Genomic DNA, 21,305 nt, shown 5'->3' on the forward strand with positions numbered 1-21,305 from the left:
TCTAACTAGGTGGTACCTATTCTTTGTAAGTGTCAGATCTATTACTAAAGATCAGAGATGAACCTAAATTAGCTAATGCTCTAATGATGTTACACAGAAATAATTATAAAAAGAAAAATACTTGTATGAAAAATAAAGACAATATTTCTCTCTGAACCGTGTATTAACCTTGAAAGTTTTTTTCCTAAAAAATTATATAAAACTAGTCACACTTAATTTATTTAAACGTATACATTATTCAATAAACACTATCAAGAAATCACTTCGGATATAAGAAAAAAATCAGCCTAGAATGCTGCACGTATCCATTTCTCCTTAAAACATTTTTAATAATTTCTCATTAAAATACTCATTTAGAATAAACCAGTTTGGGGTGCCATAAAGCAAAGGTATTTTACAAATTTTATTCAAAACTGCCCATGTGCTTATGTTCAGATGTTTCACCGGTGTTCAGACCAAGCTTCACTATACTAGCAATATTTTTTGTTCCTTTTTGGTTAGGATGTAAAACGTATGCCATGAAAACACTAAAATCTGTAAAAATACTTTATTCTAATTACTCATGTTAAAAATCAATATCATTAGCTAATAAAAACAAGGCATGATTTAACTGCATATTTTCATATATATAACATACGGCTGTAACTCTAGAGGAGATGAATAAGAAATTTCACCAGCTCTCTTACAGATCTGATTAATGAGGAGAACAGGGATAAACAGTTTTCTGTATTCTATAGGCTACTGATTGCTTTGCAGGGGGCGTGAGGAAGAGAGACAGGGAAGAGAGAGTTTTATTTTAAAAAATAACATAAAAGTCATTAATGTTCTTAGAGATTCCAGGTAGTCCCGTAGTTTGAAACATGAGTATTTAAGTCTGGAATGGATGTTAAGATTCTAAAAAAGAAATAGAATATTTATATTTTTAAGTAGATCAAACTATATTGCCAATTGAAAAAGTTTAGTTAATTATGTCGTCACTTTATTATCAACTAGTAACCACTGCTCTAATCTATGAATATAGTTATGAATGGTAGCATACCCAGTTTTCCTCTACTCATTTGCAAGTGATGAGCTGAAACAGAAGATTAAATACACTCCTTAAAATAGTTTGGAAGAACTGCAGGTCACTTTTGAATTAAGTACATGCCTGAAAATTACAAATAGGATCACTGGAATTTATATAAGCAAAAAGGTACAAATTATTGCTATCTGCGGTCTTTATTCCTATGCTTTGCTTATCTTTCTCTTGACCTTTATCCAAATGAATCACACTAACTCTCGAATGCTTTCTCTCACTTGATTTCTAAAGCTGTTCATCACACTTGCTGGCTAGAAGCACAGCTGGCAAGGGATCTAAACCTCATCGCTGGGCAAACTTGCCCTTCTGGTTTTGCCAAGAATGACATTTCCAATGGAAAAAAAAGTTACTGTATGGGACACTGGATACAGTATTTGTTTGTGAGAACCAATAGCTCCACCCTCTTTGTTAGCACTACATATAGGCATTAGAAATAAGACCAAAACAACAAAGAATTAAATAGCCTAGAGTTCTCTAAATTCAATTATTAAAGTAGGAGCACAGAAATCAGCTGAGTATTTTTACTCATTTCCTGAAGAAAGATGCAACTGAGGATAAGCAGTGCCCCCTAGTGTCAATAACCACAGACAATAAAAGCTAAAGGAAAGTTGCTAATGTTAACGGAACTAAAATTATTAAAAATATATGCATGTGATAAATTATAAATCCATTCGTTATTCAAATTTTAAAATTTACTTGTATATAAAGTCATGCCAAATAATCATTTATTTAATGGTGAACTGCTCAGGAATGTGCGTTCACAGGAACACACACACACACACACACACACAGACGCACACTGTACGCAGACTGACATGGCCAAGATGTCTTTAATGTTCCAGGCAGCTCAGAAAAAATATTCCACCCAGCACAGCAGGCCATGCATGAAGCGGGTGTCAGCAAGCCCAGGAGAATCACTCACTGTGAAGACGTCTAATAGGAACTGCTGAATACATAACACAGGCAGCATGGCCTGAAAGGCCAGAATGCAGTGGCAAGGACAGAGTCCGAAGGTTTCAAATCCATCCGAAATTGTAATTAAACCTGTAATGAGTATTTAAACATTTTTCTCTCTCTTTTTTTTTTTTTGGTAATAAGAGGCTAGTATAATTAGCCTATATTAGAGAGTGATTTTGAAAACACTGTAACTTTTACTGTGCAATTTGTGAATCCTGGATCCTAAATTTTAAATACAGATAAATAAAATACACAACTGTCGTCAGAAGAAAATGCAACACACAAAATTCAAATACTAAAAAATATTACATAGATTTTATGGCACTTCAGTTGGGAAATTTTTCTGATATAATCTATAAGAAAACTAGAAAGTTATAATAAGACCAGTGAGGCATCTATAGAGTGACATATGTGACAAAAAGGTAAAGTCAGGTTCTCATTTTATAAAATACTGTCTAGGTCACTAATTTACTATCAGCAATTTTTGTCATAGAACTCATAAATGGCGACCAAAAAAAAAAAAAAAAAAAGACAAGAAAAAGGAAAAGGAGAGGAAAAGAAAGCACCCATAAAATAAAAATGATAAACAAGAAAGAAAAAATCTAGGAGGACTAGGTTATATGTCTCAAAGAAACTACTAATAAAAAACAAATTAATAAAAAACGTATTGCATAATTTCATTTGAATAAAAGTACGAGGCAAAAAAAAAGTTCCAAGCTATTTAAAACATGCATTTATACAGGAAACCATTTGTTAACTACTTTTCTGCATAAGCCAATAATGCATATACTATTAGCTTTGCATTTTAAAAAGCAAGGAACATAATTAGGCTTTTATGAAAAGATTCCAGTGAGCATTTAAATTGCTCCATCTTTAAAATGAGGAAGGTGCAAATGCAGTTGTTTATTAGGCATAAACTCAATGTCCAAATGGTAAGCGTAGATAGGTATTTAGGACTTTTACAATAACTTCTAGTTAAAACAGAAGCTAACACTTCAACTATTTAAATTTAGAAAAAAAGTTCTAGAATTCCCACTACTGAGTTTTTCTAAAAGTTTAATAACTTTGGCAGGACTGTTAAAATCTTGAATGATTAAAAAACAAAAATAACCTTCTTAATCGTCCCAGTATTTAGGTAACATTATCAAGGATATAAATGCAGATGTACATATCTATGTCCATGTTTGTATTAATACATATTTTGTTGCATCAAAAAAGTATGAGTTATTTCTCAGAAAAATTTCCACAAGAAATGAAATTTTACCCTTTAGCAGTAAAAATAGGTACCTGCTTAGACACCAAAGCTGCGTGTCTAATTGTGAGGGGAGAGGCCTTATTATTAATTTGCCAGAACACTTGCACAACACGCTATTGCATGGACTCCAAGAATCAAGTAATTTCCTGTGAGTCTTCAACAGGCAAAAATATTATTTTAGGAAGCTGTGCTCTTTTACCTCTTTTACAAATTTTTGTTTTCATGGCTACTTACAGTTTCATCTTTAATTCAACTCTAGAATATCTGGTGATTGTTACTGATGTAGATGTAAAGTAATACGAGATTTTCAACCCCATCTCAGAGCTCACCTATATTACTTGCCAAAAGACCCAAGAAAAAGAGGGAGGTAAGTTCTAAAGATTAAGAGATAATGGAACACTGTTAAGAAAAGCTTCCATTTTTGGAGATAAAAGTTAGGAAATTTTTAGACTTAACCCAGAGCATTTCTATATGTGTTGATTTTTGGGAATGTCTGAATAAGTGTCCAGGGCCAGGTTTTTCTTGTTGTAGAAAAAGGAAAAGGTAAGTAGGTCCATGCCTGTTGCATGAAAAAGATGCTGGGTTAGGAGTAGGAAGGCTGTAAGGCTAGGTTCATACACAGCCGGATACAAATGGTGATTAGGAGCTATTATTATTCCCACAAGGTTAAAAGAAATGGAAAAGGTCTGCAATCCATGTATTCTATTACCAGCATTAACATGCCCATGATTACATTTGATTCCTTTATAGAACATCTCATAAAGGAGTTTGGAAATAGGCGTACACAGACACCAACACAAAGATAAATTTTAAAATGTGAGCTTTTAGCTTTAGCTTCTTAAAGCCTACATAAAAATGTTCAAATACAAATTTTCTTTTGCATATGAGTTCTAAACAACTACAAATGAGAAGCTTCTTGTAAAGCGTTTAGAGGCAGAAAAAGAGTATAAAAGATAATTTCAAAGGAAGGTATTTCCTTAACATGTGTATTCATTCTAGTATCTAACAATAAATATCTCTTCATGCATGTGGTATCTGTAAAGATTACTTAGTAAGAGTTTCCACATACTTAAACAATCATACATATGTATCAAATAATTGAGCATAACAAATTTTTAATCAACAACTCTCCTTATAACCAAAACCATTTTTTTTCAAGATGATAAAGCAAAACTGTACTATACTCTCAGGAATGATTTGATATTATTAAAAGTTAGAAAAGACAAAAAGAGCATAAAACAAATATTAGTCTTTTGACATAATTTCTTTAGCCACACGTATTTTAAATATCATTTAGAAATGCTCATTTTTGCCAACCGTGGTTAGTACTTGCTTATTAACCAATATATGTTGTCCATTTATATTATCTTGGGCCAGGAGTGAGGAAGTGTAAGAGAAAGGTAGTAAACTATTATTTTATTCAGAAATTATATAATCTTTTATTTATGTTTTGTTCCTTAGAAAGGTAACATTTTTGCCTAAAACAAAGTATATCTTATTTCACTGATATTTTATAATTATTTTATTATGTTGAGAAATCTGCAACTTTTATGTATATCGAGAGTTAAAAATCATAGCTACAATTAAAACCTAAGTTTCAAGCAACCAGAGATATAATAATATCATATAGAGTGACAGGATATTTACAAGCACATCGTTAATGATGAAATATCAAATTTTGTTCACTAAATGAACAAAAATACATTTTTGAGATTTTATGAAGAGGCCTATCTTTACTATATAACTAATGATTAATGATTTTTACTACAAAATTATTGTGGTGTTATTAGAAATTCTCGGATTCACAATATGCTACACTAGAAACATGGTAACTTCGAGCAATCACCAATAAATATACAATGCTTTGTCAAAGGGAAATAGTAAGAAGAGGACTGAAATCATTGTACCCTTGCTTCTATGATTTAAAAAATTTTATTCCTACATTTGAAAACCCATTAGCTTGAAAGCTTTTTAGCAATTCCTTGCTTCTTCCTTAGACATGGGAAAAAGTAATGGATTTCACTGGACAACTTTTTACCAGCTATTTCACCATCTTTATGTTTCCCAGCACCTTACTGCAAAGTCCTCCCTGCTCCCCCCTCCCCCCTACCAGTTTCCCCAGAAATGTTTTAGAGTCTGAGCACAGTGAACATACTTCAGACTCAGAACTCCATATCCCTTCCTGCAAGGAGAAGTCTGGAGAACTTTTCTAGTCTGAGGTCCTGGATACTACCTGAGAAATAGTAATTTAAAAAAAGTGGGCGTCATACTATATCCTGATAATTCCACAGAGGCCAATATCCTTTTTTTCCCCCACCAAATACTGAATTATATTTCTTCAATTTGGGTCCATACAAGAAGCTGATTATGTAGTGTAAATTTAGGGGGAAGAAATATAGCAATTGTGACTGAATTATAGAGCAGAAAGCCTGTCTTGCTCAAGTGTGTATTTATACTTATTTGTAGTTGCTCATGGTCACTTGTATTTGGGGTTGTCATTCAGTTCTACAAGGGGTTTTCAATGGATCTACTGTAGCACCGTACACTTGTTGGTTGTATGCAGTCAATGGTTCTTCAACATAGCTCAGCAAAAGCACTTTTCAGCATCTGAATTAGCTTGTTTGATCATGGGTTGCTGTGAAATATAGACTTCTTCAGACTTCTGAGGTAAAAGAGCTCTCCTCCACTCATGAGATTATTTTACATCTAGCAGGAGCTTAAGATATATACTCACTCATTCAGATATGCAAATTCAACCATCAGAGACAAGTAAATTATGCAAGATGATGCACATTTCATTTTAGCTAGAAAAAAATGTGCAAACACTATACAATTCCATTTCAGAGAGCTATACTTGCACCGAGTTGAGATGCACCGAACAAAAGTTGCAATGTAATATCCATGTTTCCACAGATTGGATTCAGCTTTGAAGAGCTGTTTTACATTTCAATACTTTTATATGCCTTTTTCATAGTTATTTTCACAAATTATTTTCCCAAACTACCAAACTTGTATTCAACTTTCAGAAAATAATTACATCACTATTTTATGAGTATGTCTTTCATATTTATATGATTTATATACAAATATGATTAACATTTTAGACATTCTAGTTAAGCTCCAATCATCGACAAATCTAAATTTTCCAATATAAGGCCTTATTTTCCAATATATGTTATTTATATCAATAATAAGTCTGTTTACCAACACTTCTACTTGCTGAATAAATTTCATGTAACTCGTGTATATCCCTCATTAACGCTATAGCTTTTAGAGGACACCTTTAAAGGAGCAAATGACATCATCTAACAACTTGACGCGGTTACTGCCCTTGTATAATACACATTTAATTCGCTCCAGGTTTAATTTTAAAGCATGAATTCTAGAATTTGTGAAGCAAACAAAAGAAATATGATTCCTCATATTTTACTATCAAATTTTACAAAACAGAATTATTAAAAGCAGATAAAGGTTTCTGTGGCTTATGATATGGTGAGTGATGCCACAGCAATACAACTGAGTGAAATAACTGATGTGATGTTTTTCTGTTCAATTTCATCTCTACTTTAACAATATTCAGAAATAGTGACCTGTTTAATGAAAATAAAAGAGCATACATGAAAATGTCCTGATTTGTAGTGACTGTTACTAAATATGCTTTCTGAAACCATTAAGGAATTGTAATTACCAACAGCACAATAATCAAATTCAGCCATGACACATTTCTAAATCTTTGCCAAAACTAAACCTTCTTATAAATTCACATAGGCTTTGATGAAATAGCAAGCTGGTCGGGAGGACGATATTGCCCTGCATCTTGAGAGAAGCCTACGTTTGTCTCACCAGTTCCTCACGAAAGATGTAGTAAATAGGTTGGGGGTAATGGGTATTTTCTTGATAATTAGCTGTGTAGGCAAATATGTTCTTTGGCAGACAATATAAATGTTGATTTAAGGACCAGCCAATAAAGAGCGCTAAACTGCAAAACACTCACTGCTCAATTTCTCACAGATTTGGTTGAAGACTTAATCCTAAAACTTAGGTTTCCATTATTACCAAATAACACACTACTACGAAAGTTCTGATATAATGAAATATATTTCACTCATACTTCATATGTAGCTGCTTAATAATTTCCACATTTGACAAGTTTATACTATTCAGATTAACATAACTAATAATGATGAATAGTAACAGACAAGTCATTGTGGACCACTGTTTTATAGTGAAACTTATAAAACTCCTTATTTTCTTAAACACATAAAGCAATGCATTTCCACTGAAACTAAGGCATCTATAAAGCTAGTAAAGATAAGTGGTAACCTATCATAAACACCAGTAAATTTTAGTTTATGTCTAGGTTTAAGAGATCATCTTTAAAGAAAATGGTTTTAAGCTGGAAGCGAGATACACTGCTTTAAAAACAAAAATAGCACAAGATAAGTGGCATATACTCCGGCAATTTTCTTTAACGCAGCTTTTTCAAATATAATCTAGTCTACAGTGCACTCAAACTGCAGAAACATCCAAATTAGGAAAGAAAAAAAAGAGATACTTATCCTTGCAAAAAGGCCCTATACTCAAAGGAACATCTGAATAAAACTGAGACATCTGCAGTAAAGTTTCACCTTCTCCCTAGAATGTTTGAGATGAACTCAGTGTAACACTGTCTTCCAAGAAAAGACAAAGTGATCAATGCAAGAACATATCAGGCTGCCTTGGACAGGCCAATCAATGCAAGAAAGAACCTTGCCCAGGGCCTTATGCAAATAGAAGCACGTCCTGCAACCTAGGGAGGGAACATGCGCAATAGATCAATTGGATCTGAAAAACCTTACAGCTATATCAGCTTCAGACAGTAAATATATACTGATGAATACCTCACACTTCCTGCGAATTCTTAAAATGTGTTTTTATGAGCTAAGGAGAATTCTTAAAATGGGTTATTTTTAAGAGTTAAAAACTCCTTCTGGGAGTGCAGCAAAGGGGAAGAAAACATCATGGGAGAAACACTCAGCATTACTTTTAAGGGTGTGCAAATAAAATTTTGGTTTCTTAAAATGTCCTGGCATAGTTGAATTTTGCTGACATTTCAGATGGTCAATTTTTTTGTATGTTTGCATTCACAGGCAGGAAATAAAAATCTAGAAAAAGCAAATACTGTTCTTGAACAGGGAATAAATGAAATGTTGTAAGAGAAATAATTCAAGATATAAAATTATAGTCATCATTCTCAGACTAAAAACTCACCCAGTCACCAAAGATTATTCTCCATGGTGGCTAACCTATTGGTATAGGAGCGGTTTGTCTTTTGAAGTTAGTATCTGTATCTCCAAAATCACTCTAAAATCTGACTAGAATGTATAATAAGCTCAAGGGCTACTTAGTACACAAAGCTCTGTCCCTGTCAAATGGTCTTGAAGGCAAGTCAGATGCTTTATAAGGCTACATCAAAAACACTCAATTATCAGGTCTTCAAAGGACTACTTGAGTGCAAAATTATTTCCTAAATATTCTCATTTTTTGTTTTTTTTAAAACTGTTTCTTCTCATGAATTTCACATTTTAAAAAAAGTCTTTCATAACTTAAAAGAAGTTAAAAATTATATTTTAAATAGGAATTATAATGGCAGCAACTATAATATAGATACTGCCAAGCAAATAAGAAAAATTCTGTAAATATCTACTAATATATTTACTTTAATTGTCTTCTACTTTGGAATTTTAAATTAAAAATTTTAGCTGCAGATGCATTTTCTATCAGGTATGTAGCAAATATTTCTAATATTAAAAATAAAATATACAATTTTTCTTTTAGCTATTGATATATGAACTTTCCCTGGCAAAATACTACATAAAATATGAAAATCAGACATCTATTATATAAAGTTCATTATTTAAAGCTGTTTATTTAGTTGTTAAAAGGACACAGATATCTTAAGACACTGGTTTATTTAGCCAATGGAGGGAAATATAAGACTATACAGGATAAACATAGCTCACTTTTTTCTTTTTCACATTTCTAGTGCATTCTACACTGGTAAAATGTTTATTTTCAGTTTACTTTAATAAGATTTTTTTCCCTAAAGTATAACTAAACCTATCATTCATTTGTTTGATCCTCTTTACTTAGACCTAAAGCTTTATCAAAACTTTACTATTTACATGGAGAAAGCATGATATAAAATCAAAGCAATATAAAACTCTCATAACTTTTCAAGTATTAGGTATCAGATGAAATGCTTATAATAAATCAGAAAGGCATGAAGTAGCAGGTTAATTATAGGGACTCAAATGTTTCCTTTTCCAATTTTAATTTCAAATATAAGAATTTTGAGTGGTCTGATTTTCACAGTAAAATGTAAACTCCAATTTACAGTAAGTAAAATACAAAGGACCAAGCAACTATGGTTTCACTTTTTGTTACAATATTTAAATTGTTATATTTTCTCCAATATGTAGGAAAAAATGTAGAAAAACAATTTTAGAGTATTATCACCGAGTATTTGATATGTGTTGACATTGTGACAGCCACTGAATAATGAAATTCTATCCTTCCTGATATAAATCTGCACAATATGTGTGCTTTTTGCTTTTAAAAGTATATTCTCAATTTTAAAAGTATGTCAGGTAAGATATTCAGTTTACCAAAGAGGCTTGTGCTTTAAAATATAAATACAGAATTTCTTTAAATGAAAAGTTCCCTCATTAATTAAAAAATTCTAATTTATCAGAAAAATATTTCATGCAGGTTTCCCAAAACCAATCAGAGGAAAGAGTGTTTCATGGGCAAAATCATTGATTCTGAGATTGGATTTCTATTGCAAACTGAATGAATTTCAATCCTGACTCATCTTCATTGTGCAACTTGGCACAAGTTCCTCAACCTTTCCGACTCCTTCATCTGTAAAACAGGGCTAATAATACCTACCTAATAAAGTTAAACGTAAGTTGTACAATGCCTAGCTAAAATAATGTTTAATGACCAAATCTAGTAGTACCCTAAACTCTCTTCTGAATGGCAGTATGCATAACAGTTATGAGCATGGCTTTGGAGCCAGAAAGCCTAGGTTCAAATTCTGGCTCCATCACTTAGTGGCTTGTAATCTTAATACTTAATATTTTGCTGCCTCAGTTTCCTCACATGTAACTGAGGATTATAATAATACTTACATCATAAGGATTACATGAGTTAATAAAGAACTTAAAACAATGTCTGGTACTTGGTAGGTGCTATGTTATACAGCTATCACTTCCAGGTGTAACTTATAGACGTGGACAACGTGAAGGAGCAAACGCTGATAGCAGAGATTGTTCCACTAAGACTTGAAAGGTCAATTCTATTTAGTTGGTATTAGAAGACAGCTGTCTATTTCCAGCATGGAATGAGTTGCAAAGAAGAGCCAACCAGGGGCCTGGCCAAGGAAACTCATCTGCTTTCCAGATTTTCATAGTGTTTTCAATTTTTCTGCTTAAACTGAATTTCCAGAACACCACATCAAAACATACTCAAAATTTAAATAAAAATGATTTGGGGATTTCCTGTTATTTTAAATTTTCCACACCTTTTCTCCCCTTCATTAGTTTGGGTAATTAAGAACTGATTAAAATAGAAAGTCTGCTTGGAAGGCACAAAAAAGAATAAGCAGTAAACAGGCTAGAGAATAAAAACTAAACAATCATGTAATTCAACAGAGAAATATAGAATTGAATCCTGAAATACATGAAAGACCAGGAGATTGTTTTAGGGATAAGAGTCACCATAGTTAGTATAATATAACGTTTACTCTGCATAGGTACTTGATGAGAGGAGAAATAAACAAAAACTCACTGTGACAAAGCGAGAGGTCACACTTTTAAAGGGGGAAAATATATATTTATATGTTTCTCACCTGTAAAATGGGGATAACAGTACATATAAAGTTATGATGATTAAATGAGATAAAGTATATTTATATAAAGTACATGCTTAGGACAGTGCCTGGTACACAGTAAGTATCATTTAATTTAAGCATTAGTGTTGCTGCTGATGAATATGACGATGATGTCACTCCTTCTGATTTACAAGACACTCATAAATACTAGTTCCATTTAAAATGTTCATTTTCAAAGATACTGCTATGAATTGCTTAGAACCGTTCTTGACCCAACCATGTCTAGGCCCCTATGGCTGGCTGACAGATGAAACGGTTTCTATGATAATAGCAATGACAGGATTCTATTAGAGTAAGGCAGGTCTCTAACACAGCAATCAGATATAAAGGTATCTGTTCTGCTTAAGAGTCTATTGTAAGATGTTAGAGAAAATACAAGTGTCATCAAATGTTAAGGTTTATAATATGCTACAGATAACTAATATATTACTACATATTTGATGTTTGGACATAAATATAAATATATTTAATATTTCAATAGATGCCCTAAAAATGTGTAACAGTAAACAAAACTGAAAAATTTAAGGCTGAGCCTGTAACAGTGGTAGAAACTACTATTACATTATTAATGGTACTGAAACTAGGAATTTTTTTCCTGAGGTAAATTGAGCGGTAATACTACAAAGGCAACTACATAGGCTAGGGATCTCATATTATATTACAATTTATAGGACACCACTTTACAGAGAAAGTCAAGGTTTCTTTGTTGTTGGCAGACAGGCTATTGGATACCTTTAGAAATTCAACATTTATAATTATAAAGCATCCCTTGACGCCTTATAACTGGAGAGAAGTCAAGATAGGAAATTTCCACTGGAGGAGAAAGCTGAGCGCGCTCTATCTTTCTGCCCAGTGCCTCTCTTTTAGAAAGATAAACGTCAAATTTTTCTTCTAATTCAGATGTCTGATTAATGTAGTAAAGAAATTTGAAGATAGATGTTAGAAGTTAGATATCAAGATTTATGGATATTTAGACATAAGCTAGGTATGTTAGAAGTTAGGACACTTTTCAATCATTTGACTCAATTATAAAATAGTCACTGAAATACTAAATAACAATTTTTTATTGTATTCTAATGTTCTTTAATAAACTTATTCATGAGAAAAATTCAAATAAGGTATGGAAAATTAGGAAGAAATCTGAATACACTAATAAATATATAAATAGGCAAACTAATTTCTAGAGGGTATGAAATTTAACTTGTTCAATTTAATCACAGAAAACTAAGTTTTGGGTTAGGGTTAGGTTTGGCTACTTCCCTTGATTCGAGATTTTAATATCTTAGTCGATTTTCTACATTCACTGATCAATTTTCATTAATGGTCCTTCCAAGTGTCCAAAACTTCAGGGTCACAAATTGTACATCCTACACACTAAAGCACACTGGTGCTAAATGTCCTTGTTGGTCAGCTTTGTTCTCTCATCCACCTCACTCTGCTCTATTGTGTGGCTCTGTATACAAATGCTACTTTCTTCATTCTGACCCAATATAGCACCATCTGAGATCTGCTTCTGACAACTTATGTATATATAAATCTAGGATCAAAATTATTTACTGTGTATTATTACAGGTCCAGCTGGGCTAGGCAGCATAGTAAGAACCAAAGAAAATAGTGGATTTATTATTTATCCTCTGCCAATTAAGAAAAGGATTCTGAGGTGACTTAAAGCAAAAGACAACTATGAATTAAGACACTATTATAAGAGACTGAGGCTTGGAGTAACTAATGAAATGGAAAATTAGCCATAGTTCTGGGTTTACAGGAGACAAAGGTAAAAATGCATGATAAAGTTTTTATTTTCTGACCAAAAGAGATTATCACTTTATCAACAGAAATAATTCTTCCTATTACTTAACTCTAAGACAAATTTACTGTTTAGATCTTTATACTGGGGAAGTTAACCTCTTGGCTAAAATCCCACTTCACAATTACTATATTACTGTCTTTGTTTAATTGTGTTCCTACTTAGAATATAACCTTGAAGCCAGGGATGTGTTTTAATTTGTTTCCCCAGTACTTGTACAGAGTGGGGTGTTCAACTGAATAAATATCTTTGATAGTGTTCTGAACCATTTCTTGTTTTGAGGGCATAATACTCAATCCTAATTCCAAGAAATAATATCTATAAAGTTAAACTGATGTGGTCCAGGTGGCTTTATTGTGATCTAAATTCATTCAATGAGAAAGTATGGAAAACCTATAACAAAAAATACGAAGTGAGAAAAAAATGAGATACACACACACACACACACACACACACACACAGACACACACACACACATTAAAAGTCCCCAACTCTAAAAGTTAAGATCACAGGAGCTTAGAAGAGTAGTATCACTTTGTTTCCCTGGGCCCAAAGAAAGCTTTAGACCCATAGTGTGATCATCTCACAGCCTAAGAGTAGGAAAAATGATACCTCTTCCTACTCCATCTCTTTTATTGCCATAGAAACCTGATAACCAGTGTACCAAGGATAAGCCCTAGGTATCTACATGACCTTAGAATACAGTATTTTACTCTATCTCGTTCTTACTTAAGCCACATAAATTGAACTTCTGCCTTGATTCATCACTTCATAGTCCTTCTGATTTTTCTGCCTACTAGGACCTCTTTCTTTCTCAAGAAAAGACCCACTTCTAAATCCCCAGCCAATGGTTGAAGCCTTAAACCTTGCCTGCTTTGTTCATCCTTTCCCCAGTGCTGAATCCTGTTTTTGTTTTTTATTTTTACTTCCTTCCCTATAAGTCAGTGAGGTGGAGCTTGGCTCGGGAGAAGAGGTACTCTTAGAACCAATAACTATATTTTGTTTGCTCAGTTATCACCCAATGCCTTGATTTTCTGTTGCCTGCAACCAGATTATACCTCCCGATTCAAACCTGAGCTCACCATGCTCTATAGATACCTACCTAGTGATGGTTCACCTGCTCTTCCCTCCAAATCCAAGCTCTCCAGCTGAATTAGCTCTTCTTGAACCCATCCTGAACTCTAGTAATGAGACCTTTGTTCAGATCTGGCTTCTATTCTGCCCTCTCAAGCTTTACCTTAACATAAATCTAGAATGTTTCAAGTCTGAGTCTACTTGGCTCCCCTGTGCTAATCTGAATAAATTATTCAATAAAAATTGAGGTCTAACTTCTAAGGTAGATGTCAAATGGTTTTGATTACAAAATTTTTTGTCTTCTAAGAGCTCTTTGCAATTTGCGGTGTCAAATCAGAGGTGTCACTGTGGTTGGGAATCTCATATGGGGGAGTGCTTACATTGAGTGATCATCATAAGGCTATAAGAATAGTAAAAACAGCTCCATTATTAAATGAAATGTGTTTTTCTATAATCCCTCTTATAAAAGGCTTACAATAGTCAATCATGCTCTCATATCTGCAGTAAAATACAAAATCTCTCATTAAGATCTTTTATAAAACCAATGGAAAAAGAAATATTTCTTATAGAAAGATTTACATCTAACAAATTAATATATCAATTTCTCTGGGTTCTCAACATGTTATTGTGCTAATTTTAGCAGACAGTGATTTCCTGGCAGTCTTTTGTTGAATTAAGAGATAGAGTGCCCAATCTCTCAGCTGCAGTAAGATCTGGATGCAGTCCATCTATATGGATATTGAAAAACCTCCTCCAAAGGTAATTCCAATGGAGAAGTATGTATCCATTACTCTACAAAAAGATTCTATAAAAGATTAGTGAAATCTTTCTCCATTTCAGCTTTCTGAACAACCTGATCCTGGTGTGACTGAGAAATAAAACATTAAGGAGCACATTAGATCCTAAGTAGAAATGATCTATGAAGAATGGAAATAATTACAAGTAACATCATAATTAATGATGAAAAAAGTAAATATTTTCTCCTTAAGATCAGGGACAAAAGGATGTCCACTCTAGCTACTTCTATCTATCACTATACTGGACAGGACAATTAGGCAAAAACAAACAGACAAACATCCAGATTTGAAAGGAAGAAGTAAAACTATTTTTATTCACAGATTATATGATATTGAACATAGAAAACCCTAAGGAATTCATACATACACACACAAAAACTATTAGAACTAATAAATGAATTCAATAAGATTGCAGGATACAAGATCAAGATACAAAAATCAATTGTGTTTTTTTTTTTGGGCCGCGTGGCATGCGGTATCTTAGTCCTCCAACCAGGGATTGAACTCGTGCCCCCTGCAGTGGAAGCGCAGAGTCTTACCCACTGGACTGCCAGGGAAGTCCCTCAATTGTGTTTCTATACACTAGCAATGAACAATCTGAAAATAAATAATTTCACTTAGAAGAGCATCAAAAAGAATAAAATACTAAGGAATAAATTTAAGTAAGTGTAAGACTTGTATACTGAAAACAAAAAAAAATTTGAAAGAAGATAAATAAATAGAAATAAAACCCATGTTCATGGATTGGAAGACTTATTATTAAGATGGCAATAATCCCCAAATTGATCTACAGATTTAATTCCAACCAAAATCCCAGCTCCCATTTTTGCATAAATTGACAAATTGATCCTAAAATATAAATGGTAATGCGAGGGACCTGGAATAGCCAAAGCAGTCTTTAAGAAGAAGAAGGAAGCTGGAGAATGCACACTTCCTGAGTTCAAAACTTGCTACAAAGCTACAGTAATCAAGACAAGCATGGTATTGTATAAAGATAGGCATATAGATCAATGGAATAGAATTAAGAGTCCAGAAACCAACCCTTATATTTATAGTCAAGGGAGCTAAGACAAATGGAATGGGAAAGAATAGTCTCATTGACAAATGGTGCTGAGACAACTGAATATCCACATTTAATAGAACTATGTTGGACTTCTACTTCATACAATGTACAAAAATTAACTCGAGTGACAAAAACTAGATAAACTGGACTTCATCGGAATAAAATACTTCTGTACTTCAAAGGACATCATCAAGAAAGTGAAAATATAACCCACAGAATGGGAGAAAATATTTGCAAATCATGTATCTGATATCCATTGAAATCATGTATTCAGAATATATAAAGAACTCTTACGATTCAACAGTAAAATGATAACATAATTTAGAAATGGACAAAGGGTTTTAACTAACATTTCTCCAAAAAAATATGCAAATGGCCAACAGCACATCAAAAGATGCTCAAAATCATTAGTCATAGAGAAATGCAAATAAAAGCCACAAGATACTATTTCACCTCAACTAGTATAGCAAAAGTAAAAAAGATAGACGATAACAAGTGTTGGTGAGTATAGAGAAATTAGAACCCTCTTATACTGCTGGTGGGATTGTAAGTATGGGGGGGATGGCTAATGGGTATGGAGTTTCTTTTGGGGTGACAAAAATGTTCTAAAAATTAGACAGTAGTGATGGTTGAACAATTCTGTGAATATACTAAAAACCATTGAATTGTACACTTTAAAAAATGGATTTTTTGGTATGTGAATTATATCTCAATAAAGCTCAATAAATCTCAATGATATCTCATAAAGATATGAGATTGTAGCTCAAAAATTTTTTTAAAGTTAAAAAAGGGAAACAAGCAAAAGTAAGCTAACCATTAAATAAAAAGTAATGTTAAACTCATGACTGAGGATAAAGTGGAGAGTGTCCCAGACTTATTTCATACACTGCCTTATAGTATTATGAGAAGGCATTATAACTTAGTTTAATAACTTTCCTCTTTGATTGAGAAGACTATACTTTGAAGAATGAGTCATAGAGAAGCAACCTTCTTGGTCAGCCTGTGGGTTGGGTACACCAGCAGAGAGGAGATTATAAGAAACTAATACCAGGAACAAAACGGGTAATACTATCTAATGTGAAAGAACTGATTAGGCAGAATTCCCAAACTAACCAATATTCAAATGGAGGATAGGACGAATGAATAAGTTTAATTAGTAAAAGAGTTACTGTTAAGGCTTAAACTCTATAAAATAGTCAATTAACTGTATAGATATTTAAGACTACTCATGTTGTTGCAACATATATTGTTCCCAAATGTGTAATGGGGGGAATAAAAAGCTATGTTAGACTCTTTATTCTCAAGTTTTTTCCAGATGATTTGAGCAAGATTTAGAGATCAAAGATAATTTAAAAACAAAACTGCTTAGTAAAGTTTTAAATTGTGAAACATATAAATACTATAGAAAAAAGGGGGAGTTAATTGAGAATACTTTATGAAAAATCTAGTAAGAAGGAAAATTCTTTCACTTGGGAGAAACGGCATTAGCAAAAATGAGAATGAGCATATACTATGGGCATTTAGACTCATGTTCAACAAACAATGATTTAATTCCTAATAACCAGGAATTTTATAATTTAACCCTCAAACTCTACTTATATAAAGTGGGTACTTACAGAGGAGGACACACATAAGGGATGTGACCGAACTTATAATTTGTACATACCAGAATATTCAAACCCAGGTCATCTTCTTCCAAGTTTCATGTTCTTCTACTACACTGGGCTTGGAGGCCAGGGGTAGAGGTACAGTGAGATGGAACAATGGCAGTAAGGAAATTAGACTAGAACTGAAAGTTTCTATTGGGAAAAATACAGTTGGAAAGAGATAATCAGATTATACAGAAAGTCTTAAAGTGAGAGAGAGGAGAGATGATGCAGGAGACAATACGGAGCCAATATGAGTCTGGAATGGCATAGTAAAAAGGGGGTTTAAATAGTATCGATCATGGTGTGGTATACAGGATGGAATGGAGAGAAAAGAGAGCCAGTAAGAAAATGGGTATAAGAGTTCAGTGATACTGTTGTGAAATGATGAAATTAACAGTGGGCACAGAGAGGAAAAGACATGATCAATATTTCAGAGAAAAAAAACCCTGACAAAATACATTGGTTGGTTAGATATGGGACAAAAGGAGAGGAGTTAACATAAAAATTAATCAATTGAGTCATTCTTTTAAACAGTGAGATTTCCTAGTACATATTAAAAATCATTTGAGTAAAAGTTAAAAAAAATCAAACCTCAATACATAGGTAAATTGTGAAGCTTAACAAATCACATCTGTATATGTAACTCTTTCCTTTTAAAACTCTGATTTGAGTACTTCCCTGGTGGCGCAGTGGTTAAGAATCCGCCTGCCAATGCAGGGGACACAGGTTCGATCCCTGGTCCAGGAAGATCCCACATGCCGTGGAGCAACTAAGCCCGTACACCACAACTACTGAGGCTGTGCTCTAGAGCCCGCAAGCCACAACTACTGAGCCCGTGTGCCACAACTACTGAAGCCTGTGCACCTAGAGCCCGTGCTACGCAACAAGAGAAGCCACCACAATGAGAAGCCCGCACACCATAACAGAGTAGCCCCCGCTCACTACAGCTAGAGAAAGCCTGCACGCAGCAATGAAGACCCAATGCAGCCAACAATAAATAAATAAATAAATAAATAAATTTATATTAAAAAACTCTGATTTGATATCTCATTTAGTCTATTGACCACAATTATTAAATATCCAGTATATGCAAACATTTTCCCCAATATCTACATATCTGCATAATCATTGTTCATTACTCATTGTTATCTGTTGTGCTTGGATACCCTTCATATCCACTTCGACATGCTTCTGTAGGTGTGTACAGGGAAAGATATTACACCCTCTTCCTCTTTGTTCAGCTTTCCAGATCCAATGTCACTAAGCCATGTAGAATTTGTCTCCTAATGTCTAATGTGTGCTTCTTCTTTACCATTCCCACTACTTCTACGTTGGTAAAGCCTTTTATTGGATCTTACTTGGACTCTTGCAACTAACTCCTAAAATTACTGTTATCACCAATCAATCAAAAGACAGTATCTATAGTATATGCAAAAAATTAAACAAAATTGAATATAGGAGGCAAAAATAATGTAATCTCTGGTTTCTCTCTAAGGAGCATATAAAGTAGAGAAACTATATTGTTTTCATATAAAACAGCTAGAGAATTAAGATAGCGTTCCATACAAGTTGTAATCATCCCATGCATTAACATGCTATTTGTATCATGTAGGCAGCCAACTCAGAAATTCAAGTTATATTACAAATGGTGACTTATTTTTACTGAATTACTTACATTTTAAAGTAGGTTTGTAAGAAGTGTTTTTGGCCTGAATTGTTTTGATACTCTAATGGCTCAATTTTTCTTTGTTTATCCGCCCTTATTCTACCTCTCCTCAATTCTTCATTCCCAGCAGCCCATTTTTTAGCATTGATCACATTAAGCAGATATGCTACTATCCAATTTGCTTTGTTCTTTGTAGACAAAATGTAAATGATGTTTCTTTAAGGTCATAGTTAACTCATGTCACTAAAGGTAAAAACTAATTCTTTTAGTCCCATTCCATTTTCTTTTCAGTGTAAATCCAAATCATGCTCTAGGCAATTTTAAAAGATCAACTTAGAGTAGACTGAGGTTGAGGGTCCTCACACAGCTAAGTCCAAAAAATAGTCCTCTATCAGCTACTGAAGGTCAGCTTAGGCTGCCTGGAGGCTAGAGAGCCCAGCATGGAACAATGGCAGGAAAATAGAGTTCCCTTCATTCCTTAATTCACATGCAAGTGAGGTGCCAATCAAGTGCTGACAAGCATGGAGAAACCAAAATCAAAAGTGGGTAGAGATACACTTTCAAAAGGTGCAGTTTTCACACATTTCTAAGAGATGTTTTTAATGGTGGCTGAGAACATACCACTAATAACATGGAAAAGAAAATAAAAGTAATCTGAAAAATACTAATTTTATATCAGCTGAGATGATTCAATAAGCTAATGAAATATATTTGCTAAAATTGTCTAATGTGTTCTAAAAGAAATATCAACAATCTCACTTTGACTAAGGAAAGAAATCTGAATGCAAATTGATGTACAGAGCACTGCAAACAGGGAAGGTAAGGTGAGTTAAGATTGGAAACTGGGCATTGACAAGGAAGCTAACTCATTTCCAAATAAAAGAAAATTTTAAGCTTGCTTGATTTTGTCAAACTAACCATCATCTACAATGACAAGAGCAAAGCACTCTGAAATGACCAAGTATGGAAGCAATGGAATCACTTCATAAAATGGCTGGTGAAAGAGATTATGAAAAAGCTTAAAAACTGCATTGTTTTTTAATGACAGTTAATTTCTAACAAATGAGTTTAAATTTTTAACCACTAATCTAAGGCAAAAGCAAGGTGCATTAGTTGTAGATGTTTTTCTAAATGAATTTGGTAAATGATTGTTGATTATGACTACTAATTCTATCTACCACATATAAAATAGAATTTCTTAGACAGAAATTTAAAGCTTCGAAAATGATGTTTTAATAATGGTAGCATTATATATTGGCATTATTTTTAAATACACAGAAAAGATAGCATAGACTAGGTATGTTACTTTTAAAATTCATTATCAATTCATAAAATAAATAGTTCTTCCCTTTTGCTTTAATGACTGAATGCTAGGATTGTTACCAGAGCTGTCTTAACAACATCTATTTTTACTAGGATTACAGAAAGTTTAGAGAATTAGAAACTTGAGTTGTTACCATATAATGGGAATAAAAGCAGTGAAAAGCATATTTTTAGTATGACTTTTCTCATTATTATAGTCAACTGCATACTGTTTTATGAGGTTAGGCCTGATCAAGTTCCAATATTTACTACCATAAACTGAACACTGGTTTTGAAAATAAATCTCTTAACTACCTCTTGTATTCTTCAGGCGAATTTTAGCACTTCAAAATAGGATATAATAATAAATTATGTTCTCAGTTTTCAAAAACAATTAGCAAAATATGAAAGCTCTACAACTATTTTGTGCTCTAAATTTAAAAGTAATTTTTCAGATTTCTATTAGTAGTACCTTAATTTTAAACTCCAATTATACGTAATTTTAACTTAATAAATGGCAAGATACATTTTAGCATGGGTCCTGACTGGTACCTGTTTTTAAACAATAAGCACTATAAGTAATTACATGTAATATTGAAACTGTACTAGTCACACAGTTCACATCTAAAATAGATTTTCTTAAAATTCATGACCTAAAAAAGAATGTGACCTTGAATGAGGATGGTAGAAAAACAATCTCCATGCATTCAAACATAATGCTACA

At 33.1% G+C, this 21,305-nt stretch overlaps 1 protein-coding gene across 11 annotated transcripts in view; it reads right to left on the minus strand.

Moving 5' to 3' along the window:
- ARB2A (ARB2 cotranscriptional regulator A) overlaps nt 1-21,305 on the minus strand; it is a 430,201-nt gene that overhangs the window by 179,236 nt on the left and 229,660 nt on the right. The window contains exon 9 of one of the 11 annotated variants that reach the window (XM_082378254.1): nt 13,499-15,498. The exons of the other annotated variants lie outside the window; for them this stretch is intronic. Within the exon in view, the coding sequence (XP_082234380.1) occupies nt 15,484-15,498 (15 nt within the window). The 3' untranslated portion in view covers nt 13,499-15,483. Of the gene's footprint in view, nt 1-13,498; nt 15,499-21,305 lie in introns of those variants that run through there. 11 annotated transcript variants of the gene reach the window in all.

This window comes from Balaenoptera borealis (assembly GCF_965194805.1).
Source record: "Balaenoptera borealis genome assembly, chromosome: 2".
Classification (NCBI taxonomy): Eukaryota; Metazoa; Chordata; class Mammalia; order Artiodactyla; family Balaenopteridae; genus Balaenoptera; species Balaenoptera borealis.